Genomic DNA, 19,512 nt, shown 5'->3' on the forward strand with positions numbered 1-19,512 from the left:
GAACATTAAATGATATAAAGTGACTTTTTTCAATGTTTCCTCTGATCTTTAGTGCCCAATGATCCACCAAAAAATGTAACTATTCAGAAGATTCCAAATGAAGTTACGAAGGTCCAGATGACTTTTATTCCTCCAGCGGAGCCAAACGGGAAGATTCAAGTCTTCCAAGCGGTTGTCTCCAAAGAAAATGACCCTAGTTTTTCTCAGATCCATAATCTAAGCATCGTTGAAAGTACCAACGATTCTGTCACAACACTGATAGAAGGGCTTAAAGGTGGACACACATATAATATAAAGGTAAGGACTTTGGGCTGTTAGTTCCTTTTAAATTGTATTGGTACATGGCAAATTAAACTGGCACTGCTTTACCAACAGAAAAGAAACACTAAAACACTTTGAAAGCAGAATTAAAAGCTGCCATTCTGTATATTGTAAAGGTCAGAATGCTAGCAGCCTTTTAATAATCATTTTACAAATGTTAATTACTACTTGAATTCTACTTTGTTGCACTACATATATGCAGAGATGCATTTATAAGTTGGTATGGGAAGAGCCCAGGTTAGCCTAGAAACCTCCCATCCCCATTCAAGCCTTTTTATATGAATTATAATAAAAAATTTGAAGCGTTGCTCTTGTTCACAATTGCTATAAAAAACACAGGTCTATTAAGTTGTGTATACAATGCCCAAATCACTTTTTCTACATAGCCCCACTATGTTCTACATCATTAAGGTAGGTAATGGTTTGTCTGTATTGCAGGGTGAAAAGTTATAGTTTGTGTCTTCATATGGTGTCTTTGTTTTTCTAATGGACCATTAGATTGCTCTGAGCAGATGCATCTGACAAGTTAAAATTAGGAAAAAATACCTTATTAACTTGATGACACCGGAAATATATATTTTTATTATCCCTATCCAGGTATATGCAGTGAATGGCGCTGGAGCAGGACCAAACGTACAGATGAAAATCACAACAGACATTAAAGGTTTGCATGACATTCCTTCTTACCATGATTGGTCATCCTAAACATTCTTCTAGCTCTATCTTTTTTTTGGGATTACAATGCTAAATAAATGTGCACATAAAACAAAATATTACTGTGTAATACCTCAAAGTTACTAAAACAAACTACTCCCAACTATAAGGATTGGCCAAATAATGACATAAGAGATTAAGGTAAAGGAGAAGATGGTCATGCCGGCCTCAAATTACTGCATACACCTCAGTCTCACGTTTCCTGGAAGTCTCAACCTCAAGATAGACCAAACGGCTTATTAAATAAGCTCTCCCCATTGGTCACTGCATCTTCTTTTCTTTTTCTTTCTTTCTTTCCTTTCTTTCTTTCTTTCTGCTTTTCATTCGACTTGGCTAATGGTTACTCACTGCACATCATATCTCACTGGTTATAAGCCTACAGGATTTGCTGATATGGTATTTGGTATTTGGAATGATTCTACATGTCTTCATGAAATAAATAACAAAGATGCAACTACAATATATACATATATATACACATATATATATATATATATATATATATATATATATATATATATATATATATATATATATATATATATATATTGAATATTTTGGGCATTTTGAATGGACACAGCTTTGTAAATAATTACTCAAGCAGAATAAAAGCATTAACCTCTAAAGGTTTATAGCAGCAAGATATCATTTAAAGTCATAATTCTTGTTTAAGAATATTTTTCAGCCGACCCAAGCTCAGTCTATGTAGACTCGGAAATGTTAGTGTTATATTTCCATTACAACAATCCTCTAATATATGATGTAGTGCGAGAAATATGAACATCTGTGAAGTGGTGGAAATCATGAGATCTTCTTTGTTAAATGCTATTCTGTTTAATAAGTAATGAGAAATTTAGCATTTGAAAAAAGTGTCAAAACATTACTTTTCTATGGTTGTGTATAAACAATAACCAAGAAGTGTTAAGTATTGCAATGAATGATGTTTGGGTTGTAGCTTTACAAACAAATAGACTCCATAGGTATAATTCCTAAAAACGCTTGATTAGACTCCTGGGGAATGTATACAGCTGTACCCCAAGCAGGATGGTACCATTATAATACTATGTATACTTCACCGAGAAGGTGGTATATAAATGGAAGAGTCTACCAGCAGAAGTGGTAGATAAATGGAACAGTCTTCCATCAGAAGTGGTAGATTTTAATCCAGTTAGTAAACATGTTTGGGATTAGCTGTACCAGTGACTAGAACCTATAGTTAACATAATTTATAAATGTTAAAAGGAAAATATAACACTTTCTCTGTTTTTTTTAGCACCTCCAAAACCTATAAAGAAACCTGTGCCTATGTATGATACAAGTGGCAGTGTAATAGCTACCTCAACCACAGTGACCATCAAGATGCCAGTATGCTACTTCAGCGAGGAAAATGGCCCAATCAAAAACATTCAGATACTTGTTTCAGAAATAGGAGGTAATTATTTAAATTGCTTCTTATACTATTTTCCGGTGTTCTTCCTAAAAACAAAGTAATGTATGTACATTTCCTATGGCAGGAAACCCAGCACTCTCTTCTGGGGGTGTGACTTCACAAGGGGCGGGGCTAGCTGGCTTTGAAGGTAGTGCTAGCCCCAAACAGTAATGGGTAGAAAGGGATGTGAGCAGAGAGTGGGCGTGGCTAAATGCAGCTCCCCTGCCCAGATGAAGAGAGAAGTGACCCAGAGACTCAGTGAAGCAATGCTTCACCTGGAGACTCCAGATCAAACCCCGAGAGCTACCAAGTATGTATCTGTACAATAATATTTACATTGAGATTTGCTTTCATGTTATAACGTTTCAGATGCAACAGAATCTAAATGAGGTGGTGGACTTTATTGTGCTTCAATATGGATTTTAATGGGACATATTTTATTCATCTTATTTCAGTTACATCAGTTGTTTGAGTATCTTACAAATAATGATAAAAAGCAGCTCTCACAGTCAAAGTACAGTTATTGCTGCCCTCAGGACCAGAGGAAGTCGAAACACTGGACTTTTCAAAATGCGCAGCGTTCCATTGACCCCTGTTCCCTGGAGGTTTCATGAGTTCCATTCCTTTCCTGATGTATTTTATCAGGAAAAAATACTTTGTATTTTGACCTGATTAAGCTTTAGGCAGTTTAATCTTTTAAGCACCGAGGGGAGAGTATTTCATTGAGTTAGACTCCTCAGTCATTTTTCAAAACGGCAGTGAAATTCCACGCGCTTTGACCTTTAGAGGAATGACCAGATTCAATCCTTGGCGGGTTACATCCCAATTTGCCTGAAAAATAGAATAAAGTGTTGGATTACATTGCTATCCCTTTTTTCTGTTTCTTAACCTATCTTGAACTTTTTGTTTTCAAACCCAGCTGACCCTATATCAGCCGACACCATGTTTTTAATGTAAAAAAAAAAGTAATATTACCCTGCAAAGATGTTTTCAGAATATTGACCTTGAAAAGGTAAAATAATGATATTCAAAATATTTTGGGTCAAGAACTACGAAGAATAACTTTTTGGGTTCCTTCTGATGTTTTTTTTAAATAAGTCCTAAGGGAAAGGATCCTTCAACCTATGTTATACAAACTATACTGTGAATTGGTTTTATTTATATACGAGACACTGATGGTTTTAGCGACTCTAGCTGCACAAGATACTGTGATTAAAATGAAATCTCTTTGTTTCTTATTAATGTTTTATTACATTATGTCCTACAGTCAGTCTGAATCCCTAGAGCTTCGCACCGCCACACAGTGCTGGAAATCCCCATACTTTCCCCTAAATTTCCCAAACATTGCTACTTCTTAAATGTAGTTTTGTTTGCCTCAGCTCATGCTCCTGAATAATATGCAGCTGTAAAAGTTAGTCAAAATTTGGGTTGGCAAATAAACATCTAACAGGTTAGAATTCTTTGTCGCCCTTTGAAATGATACTTCTGTTTCCCAATTCCCTCGCTGACATTTAAGATACAGTCACCATAACAGCGTTAATCTCTACAAACTTAAACTTTAACTTCACCTTAGGACCAAAGTTGACATATACTTGTCACGCTTCTGAGACAAAACATGTAACAAAAAACCCAAGCCCCCTGTAATTAAAGAAAAACCTGAATGTGCAGGATTTCTAAGAGAATGCCTTATATATGTGATCACTTTAGCATATCTAACAGCTATTTGTCTTTTTTTTAACCAAGAGCTATGTATGAATCTAAACCAATTCTTACTTGCACCACCAGTACTTATTTTCATACCAGTAGAAAATCAAGGGCTTTATAACATATTTGTATATATTGAACTGTGCATGCAGAATTCAAAAGATGCTATTATAAGTATATAATTGTCATATTCACTGTTGAAAACTTGTTATATAGCTTACCTTCATAAACATTAAATAATTCTTATGTTCCCATATTTTTTTACACTTTTGATATTAAATCGTTTTTGAGCCCCACAGTCATGTTTTCTAACATTTCTTATCCACTCTTGAATCATAACATCTCAAGGAGAAAAGATCTGTGGTGGTGGTAACAGTCCTGTTGTAACACTAGATTAAGTAATGTCTCACAACATTAGGGCCATCATATGTCTCCAGTCTAAGTAGGTGCCATGACATTACATGCCGGCACTCTGTCTCAGCAGGGTGCACAGTGATACTGTAAGGGTGTGCCAACTTGGCACATACCTATGCACTATAAATGGGATAACAAGGAAAATCTCTGATCTCTCAACTCATTGAGCATTGGCACTCGGGAATCCATAATGCCCGATAGGGTGATCTGCAAGGAAGCACTCCGTCCACCATATGCACATCATTACCTATGGTAGCCTATTGTCACAGTTAAATATGTTTACAGGTATTCATAACAATCCCCTTCATGCATTCTCTCTCTCTTTACCCTCCACAACTATTTTCATTGCAGGAGATGTGTTTGATCGAATACATCTCATGCTCATGCTAGCTCTACCACTGGCATAACTCTCCCTTTGATATAAGTCTCTCTATTTTAGAAATTGCTTACACATTTTGTTTTTTGCTTTACAGCTCAGCATGATGGGAATATCACAAAGTGGCATGAAGCGTATTTCAAAAAACCTAAGCCCTATTTTACAAGTGAAGGTTTTCCAAACCCTCCGTGCCTAGATGGCAGACAGCGATTTTTCAGCAAAGAAGAAATATATGTCATTGGGGCTGACAACACATGCATCCTGCAAGACAATGAAGACAAATTCTGCAACGGGCCCTTAAAGCCAAGAAAGCAGTACTTGTATGTGTTGCTTTATTTGTGTATGCCTGAGCACACTTTTGCATGACAAAAGTTACCTTGAATTATTTTAATTGGTCATTATAGTTGATGACTTTTTATTATCTCGTTTAAAATGCCTGGCATGATTTTGACATATAGACTTTAATTGCCAAATCGACATGCTCGGCATAATAAGAATAATTGCTTGATATTGACTTCCATCTGTTAACTAGTACATATGCTATCCAAAGAAAACAAACCAAAATAATAAATATTTAACGACATTTATTTATTTTCTCTTTTAGCCCGGTTTTATTTGCTATATGGTTTGCTACTCAAAGGCTCTAAATATTAGAGACCTAATAAAATCCCTCATTCCATTTGGTTTGCTTTGCATAAAAGTAATAATTCCAAATATTATAGGGGGCATATATGGCCAGATTTTAACACATAAAACATTTATCCTTCAACATGAAGCCTTGAAGCAGACCGCATGTTATATTTCATTGAAATCCTTTGGCTCTTGCTAACAGATTTCATATTATATTATAACAGTAACAGCTCTTGCTAACAGATTTCATATTATATTATAAATTAGATTAAGGGTAAAATTTATATAATCCATTCCTACTTTATTGTATACATACAATATATATATATATATATATATATATATATATATATATATATATATATATATATATATATATATCCCACTTCTGTGAGTGATCACTAGTGATCACTTCATTTCGGAGTACTTCTGAGAAACTGCTTTGAATCATCAATCGTATCCACAGAGGAATGCACAAGAGTTGGTGTTTGTTGATGGAAAATCCCCAAAATATGAGGTCTCCCACTCTTGCATGATCTTAAAATGACATGTTTAGTCTGTTTTCATTTCTAAACTCTGTGAACTATTTTTATTTTGTGGACTTCTGACTAACAAACACGGCTTTTTATTTTTACAGGTTTAAATTCAGAGCAACAAATATAAAAGGCCAGTACACAGATTCGGAATATTCGGAAACAGTCAAAACATTGGGTAAGATAGATATTCTGGTTTAATTTTGTTGTAAAAATCATTTTTATGAGGAAAAATATGTAGTTTTGTGTTTGCTTGTTTTCAGATGTGTAGGATTTAATGCAAGTGTAGGTGAATTGCTGTAAATTTAAAGTGTTTTGACTGACCTCATTAAGTATACTGTATACAATGGCCTTTTGCGTCCTTCTTGTTCAAAAAATCTCACTGGGGTATAGTTGAGGAAGTGAGATGACATTAGTAATAAAAAGAATGGTTATGAGTAAACCAAGGGCACAATAATTGTTTTAAGAGAAATAGTTTTCAGTGATATAACTTTATGTGGAACCTGTGTCGCCTTTGTGCAGGTCTCTCCCATAATTCCCTAAGGAGTCCCTCAGTCCTAATCACTGGAGGGCTGGAACTTTCTGGCCCGGGGGGAAAGTAAATCCCATCGGCCCCTTGCCACGCCTCCCCACATACATACTGGCACACATTTGTATACACAAATTTACTCACTCATGCTAATACAAACATACACTGACATACACATACTCAACACACACTTACACATTCATGCTAACACACACAAACGCTAACACATAGATGCTTACACATAAATACACATCCATGCTCACGCACAAATACTCACACACAAACAGATACACATTCATGGTCAAACACAAACATACATACACATTCATGCTCACACACAAACACATTCATGCTCACACACAAACACACTGCTCATACACAAATGTATACATTCATGCTCACAGGCACTTACATATTCACGCTCATACACACATACAGTACACATTCATGACAACACACAAAAACAATTATACATACACTCTTATTCTAACTAACAGTACATACATACATTCATAAATACTCCCTCTCACTATCATCCCCTTACTTCACTCTCAGTTTTCTTTCTGGCGCTCCCACTCTGTCCGAGCAGCCTCTCTTTTACCACAGAATTACATAACCTTGGCTTACATGACCCTGCTGCATTCCTGTCTCCTCAGACCAGTCCAAAATTGATTACAAAGGGCTGGTCCGATTGCCCCCCTGCCCTCGGGCCAGTCTGCCACTGGTCCTAGGCACTTGTTTAATCTTGTATGGTACCACCACTTTCCTGCCACCACTCCACCTTTTGGGTTTTCTTGTTCTGCACAAGTTTTGTGCAGTTAGGTAGATTATTGGTAACAATATTGTTTATTGTATCAATTGTTTTGACAAAAACCTACATGAATATAGTTGTACGTTTTCATGTCACAAAGATTAATATTCATTTGGGAGGACACTGAGACCAAGGTTGCAAATACATTGCACATTCTTTTTGTATATGTCCTGCATTTCTACATATGACACACAAGACCCTCATTGGAACATAGTTTCTCAAATTTGTTTTTTCATACCAAATTAGAAATATAGTCTAATATAAGCAGAGATGGATCATTTGAGGATTTTGTCCACATGACAAGTAAACGCTCAACAAGAACAAGTCCTGTTAATCTGTTTGGGGTCCTGAGGATCATATGTTAGAACCTTTGGTACAGTGGGATTGAGTGGGATTTCGGATACATAACTTTCATTAGGCAATTTTATTATTTCAGATGTGGGTTCCGCCATCATGTCTGTGAAGGATTAAGTGATATGGTGTGAAGCAGAGAGAGTTATTACTGTTCATCATCCATTGATAATCACCATCTCTCATATGTCTCATACATGGCCAGGGTGTAATAACCCCACGAGTGCCAGAGCATGCATTCTTCATACCTCTTAAATCAAATGAATACAATATTTTCATCAGAATGAATAAAATAACTATGTGCATTTTGGCAAATACTTCCATTTCTGTTAACAAATATTTACTTTTCATTTCCTATGCTGCTTTATGTTTCCTGATAAAAATGTGAAGAGTATGCACTCTTGGCTATATCCCAGACAGCGACTCACATTTTAATCGACAGGATTTTCCTGCTTCCATTACAGCTGAGGGGCTATCAGAAAGAGCTGTGGAAATAATCCTGTCCGTTACCCTGTGTGTGCTTTCTGTTATTCTGCTTGTGGCAGCCATCTATGCCTTTGCAAGGTAGGAACAGGAGTGACAACGTTTGCCTCTATTGCTAGTCTATGCAATGTCTTTGTAAAATAATTCTATTACTAGCAGAACCGGGATTTTAGATTCAGGCATGCTACTGTATATAATGAATTAGATTAATATAGAGCATGTTAACTATATAGTGTGTCAACAAAAGCTGGATCTAAATACCAGGTGTCTAATATGAAATATAAATAAAAACCATACTATGTATGTGAAACATACACAGCAAAATTAGTCTGGACATGAGATGAATCTGTTTCTTTGATGCTGTTTATCAGTTCCTTGCTTTTCGATGCATACTAATGCAGTTCGGGAGTGCAGTAGACACATAAGTAATAATTTTACGAAGGCCAACTGTATTTAGTACATAACACTCACTGAGAAATCATAATTGCCATAGACCAAAGTGCTTCTTAAAGAATGGGTGTGGAGAGTAGAATGTTTGCAAAAAATGCTAAATATGTATTATATGCAAAATTCCACCTGATTAAAAGCCTCACAAAAACATTATCCTTGCAATTGCATTTTGCATTCAAGCAAACACATTGACTGCAGCACTGATGAAACATGTTTGCGTATAAAATGGTCATAGAGTTTCATACAACGGAATTGTATTTGCTTATACATATAAAATAGATGATAACACTATCATTTTCCTGCCGATTATTAGTTAAAACAAATGTTTTGAAATTTGTATCAAGGATTATGATGAGCAACAATTACTTATATATGAAAGGCAAGCTAAATAAAGAAACAAGTAATGAGACATGGGTCGGTTAAATGAACACCTGCACTGGAAATGAGCTTTTCTTAAAAAAATCTTATTCCTTGTTTAGAATTAGACAGAAGCAGAAAGAAGGAGGTACCTACTCTCCACGGGATGCTGAGATAATCGACACTAAATTCAAGTTGGATCAGTTGATCACAGTGGCAGACTTGGAGCTGAAGGATGAGAGATTAACGCGGTAAGATTACTCATTTGGAAAAACAGTAGTCCAATAGGTCACCAGCCATGACCCTGCCATAACCTTTACTTGTTTGGAAGTGTTTGCCCTGCTCTTATTTACATAGGTCACTGATATCCTCTTTCAAAGGATGAACTGTGTCTTTCAAACCTTCTACATTTATAATTATGAATCACACTTAACACACAATTTTCACTTGGGTAACAAATAGGTTTCAAAAGGTGAGGAAGAGAGATACATAACTGTTACGTTTACACAACTATATTTAGTATTAACTAATTATCTTTTTTTTTTTTTTACAAATCAAATATGTATGGATACATTAACATTTCCATACATCGTGGTTGTTTGACCATATTTTCCTCATCAATACAAAGGCCTATGAAACATCCATGAGAACAAAGAATGAATTTCTCCACTCTTAAATTTTGAGCAAAATTCTAATACCATTGAAACAACTTGCTAACCGATTTTCTAACCAGGCATATGAACGATGATGGGAAATCAAAATTAGAGTCTGTATTTAGATGTCCTGCTGCCTTGTGAATGTCTGCCTCATATGTATCTTTAAGTTTGTTTTACTTGCACCAAAAAATCATGATACTTTCAAAAAACAGAAGAAAACAATATTTATATAGTTATTATGTGTAATCCTTCAATCTTTTTAGGTAGACATAGAAGGTATTGAATGACATGCTAAATACTATTCAAGAAAGTTCATCTGAATATAGAAGTAATGCTTTATGACCACCTACAGAAAAAGCTCTGAATCTTTAGATTATATGGAGTTCTGACTAAGCAGGGTTAACGTTCAGGAATGGTATGCACTACCCTTGGCATGTATTCATACATTTAGCGTCTGATGAGTAGCATGAAGTGCGTGAGCGTTCTTTGCCTTTATATACATTTCTCAGTAGAATTTTTTTGTTGTGTAAAACTAGTTTGATCTGTTGAGTGACAGGTTGTCGCAAGCGAGTAATGCATTTTTCCTCCTGAGACATCCATATGTGTCATGTAAAAGAAGCAATACTATTGGCATGGTGCGTTATGTCAAAAGACTAATAATGGAGACAGTAAGATACATGCTATGAGAGCTTCAACATCACAGTAGTTACTAAGAATGCAGGGACAGCCATGTTTTCCTGTGGGAAATAATTCCTCCGCATACAAATGTTGGCAGTATTCATGAGGAACATGCAACCAACAAAACGTTATGTTAACAATAAATCTCCTGTTAGCAGGGGGGCACATTTACATTTCACATGTTGTTGACCAGCACATCTTAAGCGAATGGGGTGTATAACGATTCCTATCCATGAGCTTTTACATTTCACATACTGCAGGGCAGCACTTTACACGTGCCTCTCAGCAACATGTGAAAATGTTATGTCTGGAAAACATGGCTGACACGACAGCCCTAGATGCAGGGTAGCTGTTGCTGAACTACAGCTATCATAATCTTTTAACAGATTGTAAAAAGGCCATGCATGCTGGAAGTATTTATTATGGAATCCAGCAACTAGTTTAGCTTTTTGGATTATTAGCTGTAACTCAGTACCAGAAGATTAATATGAAGATTAATATTAGACCAACAGATGTGGGTCTAAGAAAGGAACAAGGTTGTCACATGGCAGTCACAAACATGTGAATCAGACTCGAGCAATGTAAATGTGTACTTGTATTACAAATGCAGAACTTCCGACTACTTTACAACAAAGATAATCTAATTGCAAGACCAAGTATTCTAAATTTAGGCTAATGGAACATTTCACCTATAAACTACACCAGGTTTCTTTTTCAGTGCTCTGCCCAATATAAAATTAAAATATAGGTAAATAATGTAACTATTGGCCCAGTCAATCTCCAGTCTTCAACCCAATTAAAATGCTGTGGTGGGACCTTAAGAGAGCTTTGCATAAACAAATGCCTGCAAACCTCAATGAACTAAAGCAACATTGTAAAGAAGAGTGGGCCAAAATTCCTCCACAACTTTGTGATAGACCGATAGTCATACAGAAAAGGATTACTTCAAGTTATTGCTGCTAAAGGTGAATCTACAAGCTATTGAATCATAAGGTGTACTTAGTTTTTCACACATGGCTTCTCAATTTTGGCTTTATTTTTGTTGAATAAATAATGACACTAACATACTCAGTAACACAAACATATCAAAAAAGTGGACAACATTTTGATTTTAAAGAAATAAAAATTGCAACCAAACATTTGGGATCAATATGAAAATCTTTAATTATACCAGAAAAATGAAATAAAACATTAAACAAATAAATGGTTCATATAAAAAATACAAAGATATATTGACAGACAATATCAAGAACCTGCACAATCATGTAGCAATATATTGCATATACATAAAAAAGGAATAACCAAATGAACTACACTTCTGAAAAAATTATCATGTTCCCAAAAGGGAACACCATTGAGTACTTTGGAATATAGTGATGTACCTTGGAATTTTATAAATGCAAACATACCCACACACACACACGTACACACACAATCGTATACCCAGAAAAACACATGTCCACAATAACATACAGAGACACACAATCACAATTCCTTTTTAAGGCTTCTGTGACTTCTCTAGCTCCCCCTTTAGATCTCTGTGAGTTTCTGTTCTTTTCAATGAAAGTGAAACATTTGTCAGGAGTCAAGATGACTTCAGACATCAAGGAGAAACCAGCGTTTGTTTATAACATTGCTGCTTAACACCACTTTTATGTATGCAGCTAATTAGCATACAAGAGAAGATTAGACCCCGAGTGAGATTCATTATCGCATTGGTTCTAATTATTCCTCAAACTCTAGGTGTATAAAGCTAGTCTGATCTTGTAGGTCTGTGGTATGATGGTGTGAGAACTTGTCTGTCTCAATTTGACTTGTCCAGGCCCGTCTCCCTTATATTGTCTGTTTTGAGCAATGATACATGGGAAATCTCTGCCGCTGTTCTTGAAAATCAACAAATTCAGTGTCGGTAGATCCTGAAAAAGAATTGAAATGGGAACACTTTCAGTTCACAATGACTTGGTGCTACATCATCAGAAATTATAAATGAAAGTGAATTGAAGTATTTTGATTTTCTCCCTACTTGAGATACTTGCCTCATGAACCTCTAAAAAGTATAAATGGTTGTATTGGGAAAGCATTGCCTTTTACAACAAATAGGCTGGAGAGTGATGTGCTAGGATATACTGTATATCAGCATTTTGAAGCTAGTTCCAAAATAGATTATTCAGTTACAAAATATAATTTCTGTGTACTTGAACATTTGATAACAAAAATCAACTTTCCTACAGAGACAATCCTTCCAAAATTCTGACATGCACCCATTGTTTTAGCTCTTTTAATGGTTCAGCATCCAAGACTTTGCACGCTGGGCCAACGTTTTGGGTCCTGAGAGCGCACTTTTTTTTGTGAGTTTTTATATAATTGGCAGTAGTAGCACCTGGGCAGTTTTCTAATGTATTTGGACTGAGTGCAACAGTATTGGACTATATATACATTATATCTATTACTATATACCTCCTTTATACACAAGAAAGCGACATAGCTCTTGACGGTCTCTGTTTCACCATCAGTGCTGGACTCTGGGTCACTGAACTAGGTGATCTCTGTGAATTGTGATCCAGTTGGCTTCCTAAGGTCTGCCTCTCTTGTGAGGTGGCCTTGTGTACTGTGAAATGGCAACAGATGGCATGACTGCAACATGATGTTTACAGCAGGATATTGTATGCTGTCCTTATAGACCAAGGTTTTCAGGACAGTATAGAACTTAAGAGAACCAGTTAATTGATATTACCGATTTAGTACCACACTCTTGTTGTAATTGTGGTGCACATCTTATGATAATGAGATTTTGAATCATTTGTAGATATGCACTGCATGATGATTTGGGTTTCCATTACTGTATTGTAAATTTTCATGTTATAAATTACATTGTGGATTATTGTGTGCCTATTGCGTGGATTATTATTATGATTAGTCTAACCACTGTTATGGCTTTCTAAGTCGCATATTGTGATCTCAGAAGAGTATCTCTTGTGTGAAGCTGAAGCAGATGTAAGAGGATTCTAAATGATATGTTGATTAATTAGGAAGCTAGCTCCAAAATTAGCTTTTTATATTGGTTAACAGTTTCACAACGTGCGTCTAAATAAGTTAAAAAGGGTAAAGTTTTGTAATATATAATTAACAGGTTTCCGGAAAACACTGTGTAATGTTATGCCTCATGTATTTAATATATGCTTATATATAAAATTGTTACTGGATCTTTACTTCCAGATATTCTTCATTTTTCTTTAGACGAAAGGACATATATGTCATCCAGTAAGTGATTAAATTTGGGGTGATTGTGTGCTCTATAAACTCTCTCGATCTTTAGCAGTGTCCAAATAAGCCTTTGTTTCCATCCTTTGTATTATGTAAACCAAGGGTTGGATACATAGGACATGGACCAAGGCATTCACATGAATAGTATATGGTTAACATGAAAACAAATAACTAAGCAAACACACAGTTAAACATGTTAAAAACATGCCATTTGAGATTTGACATTTATGTCCACACAAGCTGTAACCATATACTATGTGCTTGAACATATTAATATTTTTAGAAGCTTAATATAGAAGAATACAAGTTCATTACTAGCCCAAATGAATACATATCACTAATACTTAAGAGCTAAAAATCTAACATTTGTTGGATGGGGGAGTATTGCCACAAAAAGCAAAACACATTGCAAGTTTTTCTGCTACTTCATGGATTATTTGTGGTTATTTAAGAAAAGTGATCCTGATGCAAAGCATGAATAGTAGCCTTATAACTGTGGTAACCAATGGAATGGTCCAACCAACAAGAACATTACATTGGTTGTTTGTCCAGCTCAGCGCCTGAAATAATTGATGTGGTGTTCACAATAACACTAGCTGAGTTTGAAGCTGAATGGGTCATTGGTCTGTTGCATATCCCGTCAAGCCATGAGTCTTTGAAATCTTCTCTAGTTTCCTTTAATATTTAATATACTAATGCCATTAAAGATCCATATTTAAGAGCAAAAAAACGATAGTGTAGTGCAAGATCCCTGTACATCAACAGTAGTGCAAGATCCCTATACATGAAATTATTTGTGACACAATAATTATTTTGTGTCTCCAGCCACTGCAACTAAAAGTAGGATGGTAGAAGGTGCTCGTGTGCTACTTCACACAAATGTACTTCTTAATAACACCTACTTTGGGGCCTGTGGCCCAGTTAGTGCCCGCTGCAGTATATCCAGTAAAGTTTTTCCAATAACAAAATTCAGGATAGCATAGGATGCACATAAAGGCATACAATTGATAAGTGAAAGGGTGTTCGAAAAGGGCAGATTTGATGGACCAACTGATTCATTCCTACCATCACTATTCATGTATCTGTGAATCCTTTATGGAGACAATTTTATGTAAAGACGCAATATAACGATCTTGCAAAGATGATAAGAGATAATTGTCTTGTACTTGAGTTGTATTAATAGGTGTATGAAGCTAACACACATGATTTTACACACTATTTTTGCCTTGGCTTTAAAGTAATGGGAAGAATATATTCCGGGATAATTAAATGGCTTGTTTAGCGGTACCTACAGTAGAAACATTATGCAAAACACAATGAGTGACGTTTATGAAAATGGTCCATTACTATTAAAATAGTTTTGCATTTGACCGAGCACAGGGTAATTTAATTTTAATATATATCTTCCTCCCATACCACCAGACACTGTCACTTTGTTTTCTTTGTGTCCATATAACAGGGAAAAAAGATGGCTATATTTTTCTGCAGGACATAATTAATTTTTTGTTAAATATTTTTGGTTTTTTTTGGTTAACATGCTTCATGACAACCGTTCACAGGTCATGTTATTGCGGTCTTCATTCTACTACAAACCCTTTTATTCTACTTTAAAAAATCATAATAATAATAATAATAATAATAATAATAATACATAATAATTTCAGATACAAAAACATGCAGGAGTTTACTATTTGGACAGACCTGTGGATAGTATTTGTAATGGATTGCCTGTCTTGCCTATTAATGTTATTGCTTATACATTATGTTTAAGTATGTGTTTCTCCTCTATGTGCTTTATTCAAGTTTAATTAAAGTGATAACTTTTTATTATATGATTTCATATACTCATACAGTCTTGATAAAGTAGAATACAATACGTAGCATTCTCATTTTATGTTCTAATAGATTTTAGCATACATGACATTATAGCATTAATATTTTCTGCATCAAAAACTCATGGCTTTCGTTCGGGTGTGTGAATTGTAATCTGAGCAGAATCAGACGTTTTCTAGACTAAAGACCCAGACATGAAACTATACACCGCACAAAGGATACTGAGCTCTAAAAACAAATTCTGACAATTTAAAATACTCGAATTTACCATTTGTGCACAACGCATACATACATTTGATTTGCATGCCTGGAGTGAAAATAAGCCACTGTATCAAACACACAGTTGTAATTCTGCATGGTGAGCTAAAAGTTGGTTCGTCAAGGAGAATAATGCTTCTTTTATATACCAAATTTAAATCTATTTTAATGAACCAGCGCTTTGTATATTACAAAGGAGCATTTGTGACATAGCGTTGTTAACACTCTGTTGATATACAAAGCAGGGTGATTTAAATTAAAAGAACAATGCCATTTGGTAGTCTAGAGACAATAAGCATGCAAAGAGTTCATCTCATCTAAGTTATGGAAAATGTAGCCAAAAAGTTAATAACAACCATTGGCTTGTTTTACATTTTTTCATTTGTGTTTTTTTTCTAATTGTGGCCATACTATTAGGTTTATCCTAATTACCATAATTACCCTTTAAACTGCAACATATACACAGAGTGACTTGCTAGACTCTTGCAGCCTATCCATGCTGGGCTTTTGTACTGATGTACTCATTAAAAAATAATTAAAACTTTGGTTACAAAACTTTGATCTGTAAATGACCCCAAATAATTTGATCTAAAGTTACTTTTGTTTTTTAAAAGTAACTTTCTCCCTAGGCCGGGTTTCAGTATAATTAACATGTTTCATTTGTGTTTCTTAATACAATCTCTCTTACAGGTTACTTAGTTATAGAAAATCTCTCAAGTAAGTTAAACCAGTTTTTTATGTTTCTGTTTCTATGGATTTAATAGTGTGATGAGTGTTAATGTGTGGTGCCTTTTTTTCATGCATTTACAAGGACGACATTCAACCTACGAATAAATCATAAACGCATGACTAATCGCATGGTAACTGGAGAAATGCTTTGTCTCTCTCTAGGGTGAAACTTGCATGTCTGTGTTTTAGCTTGAGATGTTATTTGGTGATATTTAGACTTCTTAAGGCTGAGAATCCATGCAGTTTGCAGACTGAAATCAATACAGTGTTTTATGGTGCTATTGTATACAGAAAACAAGTTAATCAACACTCCATATCATTTAATAAGTTGTATATAATAAAATGATACAATGGTTCAGCGCCTGACGTGCCAAGAAATGCTTCTAGCAAGTGTAACTTTATATTGCACTTTCTCTCTAGGCCCGTAAGCAAGAAGGGTTTTCTCCAGCATGTTGAAGAGCTTTGCACAAATAACAACCTAAAGTTTCAAGAAGAATTTTCGGTATGTTACTAACAGTTGTCACAACATCGCAAGACCTCCAGTAATTTTCATGTGTCACACTTCATGTTCTTTTAAAGTATGCAAGACCAAGGAAAAAACGGTGTCCTTGATAATCAATACCCAATTACTAGGTTGATTGTTTAGATAGTAATTCCACACTGATTTGAGTTTTACAAGCCGCACAACTCCGGATAACCAGTCACCGAGTGTGTCCGAGGAATGGGATTTTTGCTGCCATGCTAATTTGAGACTCTATGTAAACCTCGCCAAACTGACACAAGCATTTCAGGGGTGTCAAGGATTTGTTCACAAAACGTTAAGGCCATGCACTGTATGTTTCATGTATGTGATTGTATTGCATATTTTATTATATTTAAAAAAAAACAAAACAGATATTTATTTCTATTATTTTTTTATGTGATCAGAAAAGAAGAATATGGTGCTGCCATCAGTGATCCACCTACTCAGCTGAGTGTAACACTTTTGTAAATCATAGCACAGTTGAATGCCCAAACCCTTCCTATAAATACATCTTAAGTCAAGTAAATTTTGCCTCATTCATTATATTGCCGGAATTAGCATGTGACACAAAAGCAAGCAATGATAGGTTGATGCTGTAGAAGGTGTTGTCTTTTTATTTCATTATTTATTTGATCAGATGAAATAATAAAATGACAGACCTGCTAAGATGTATTTGCTTTGCCTTCTAGATAGCTCAATTTGTGTTTTGTCTTAAGTGGTACAGCACAGTTAAACATTTGTCATTTAAATGGAGTACTGGTTGGAGTTATATTTTTCATTTGACGTCAACGAAACATTATTTTTGTGAACATGCCACCATGTGTGTAATCCTTTTTCACACGGGGACACGGCTCCCCACCATGGCCCCCCACCTCCTGCCTGTTTTATACGTTGGAAGAAATTAAAACAATGGCGATCCCTCATCTTTGGGTGACCAAGCATTTTGGGCTATTTGCTTTACTGTTACAGGCATTTCTTATAATTCTGCTTCATGTATTCTTTTCAAACACACCCCTAACAGGTACTGTCCCTTTGTGGCATAATATAAACACACAAAAGATAATCTTTACACATTTTCTAAAGCATGTACGTAAATATTACACTATGTGATTAACGAGTATTCCCTAATTAATGATAGGAGCATATTCACTGAAGTCTTTTTGTTGAGTAACTCTGATCTGTGCAATCAGATCATTGTGTGTTTTACTGCAGATAATATATCCTTCTTATTTAAAGAGTTTGCAGAAGCAACATCAAGATAACAGAGGATGCAATGTTAAATAGAACCAGTAGAAAAGTAATGTAATCGTAGAGATCACAATCTTCACACCAATACATGTGATTGCTTATCTCACCTACCCTAAAAGTACTAAAAGGTACTAAGACTGCATAATCAGAGTACCCCCTCCCAAAAAGAAGTGTATGAAGTGTGGCTTCACTGAGAGTTAAGGTAACACATGGTAACAGGTGTACGATCATAGGACCATTGAGGTTTGATATTGCTGGAAGGAAACATATTTAATTTTTTTTGCCTAATTTTATAGTCGGGTGAATTAACTCGTTTTTGGGGTTTTTCCTTTTTTTTGCAGGAGCTTCCAAGGTTTCTTGAAGATCTTGCTATTTCAGACGCTGATTTGCCATGGAACAGACCAAAGAATCGCTTCACAAACATAAAACCGTGTATGTACCTGGTTAATCCCTTTTTCTTTCTTTCATAAAATCTTTGATTTAGCTCATACTGCAGCTGAAAAAGCAATGCAAGAGAAATGTAAATATTCCAATTATATTCTGTCTAAACAATATTTACTAAATAATAATAATAATAACAACAATAATAATAATTAATAATAATATCTATTTTATATAGCACCATGATATTCCACAGTGCTGTACAATGAAGTAATTAATTTAAAATGTACACATGGTGTCTTGCCTCTTTCCCATTTATGACATCAACATATGGCCTTAAAATCACTTACTATGATAGAGTATAATTTATATGACAAAAGACACAGCATGGCCACTCAAAAACCTTTGGTTTTCTTGGTCTGTACTGTGCACTAAGGTGGTGCCATGGTGTACAGCACCCAAGTTGCATGAGTCTTGGTAGTAACATCAGCTCCACTAAAAATAAAGACTCCACACTTGAGGTAAGGGGGAGGGAGACAGAAGGGGGAAGCTCATCCGTAGGTGGGGGAGAGGAGAAGAAGTGGAGAGGGTAAGATAAAAAGAATTGAGAGGCAGGAGGAGAGAAAGAGGAGGAGAGGGTAAGAGGAAGTGAATGAGTGTTAGCATGTGTGTGTTAATGTGTGTGTGAGCATGTGATGTTAGTGCGTGCGTTAATGTAAGGTGTTAAGTGTGTTTGTGAGCAAATAGTGTCAGGGGTGAGCCTAGGGTTAGTGGCTCCTGGGAGAAAGAGTGTGTGTGTATGTGTGTATGCTTAAGTGGTATTAGTGGTGAGAGTGTGTT

General features: G+C 35.4%; 1 protein-coding gene across 1 annotated transcript in view; it reads left to right on the forward strand.

The window, feature by feature from the left end:
- The window catches only part of PTPRQ (protein tyrosine phosphatase receptor type Q), a 100,727-nt gene that overhangs the window by 72,569 nt on the left and 8,646 nt on the right, over positions 1–19,512 (forward strand). The window contains exons 47-57 of the mRNA XM_053463664.1: positions 53–297; positions 919–985; positions 2,309–2,467; positions 5,056–5,278; positions 6,226–6,299; positions 8,277–8,376; positions 9,225–9,353; positions 13,653–13,697; positions 16,482–16,508; positions 16,941–17,022; positions 18,633–18,723. Of these exons, the coding sequence (XP_053319639.1) occupies positions 53–297; positions 919–985; positions 2,309–2,467; positions 5,056–5,278; positions 6,226–6,299; positions 8,277–8,376; positions 9,225–9,353; positions 13,653–13,697; positions 16,482–16,508; positions 16,941–17,022; positions 18,633–18,723 (1,242 nt within the window). The remainder of the gene's footprint in view (positions 1–52; positions 298–918; positions 986–2,308; positions 2,468–5,055; positions 5,279–6,225; positions 6,300–8,276; positions 8,377–9,224; positions 9,354–13,652; positions 13,698–16,481; positions 16,509–16,940; positions 17,023–18,632; positions 18,724–19,512) is intronic.

The sequence above is a fragment of the Spea bombifrons genome, chromosome 4 (assembly GCF_027358695.1).
Source record: "Spea bombifrons isolate aSpeBom1 chromosome 4, aSpeBom1.2.pri, whole genome shotgun sequence".
Lineage (NCBI taxonomy): Eukaryota > Metazoa > Chordata > Amphibia > Anura > Pelobatidae > Spea > Spea bombifrons.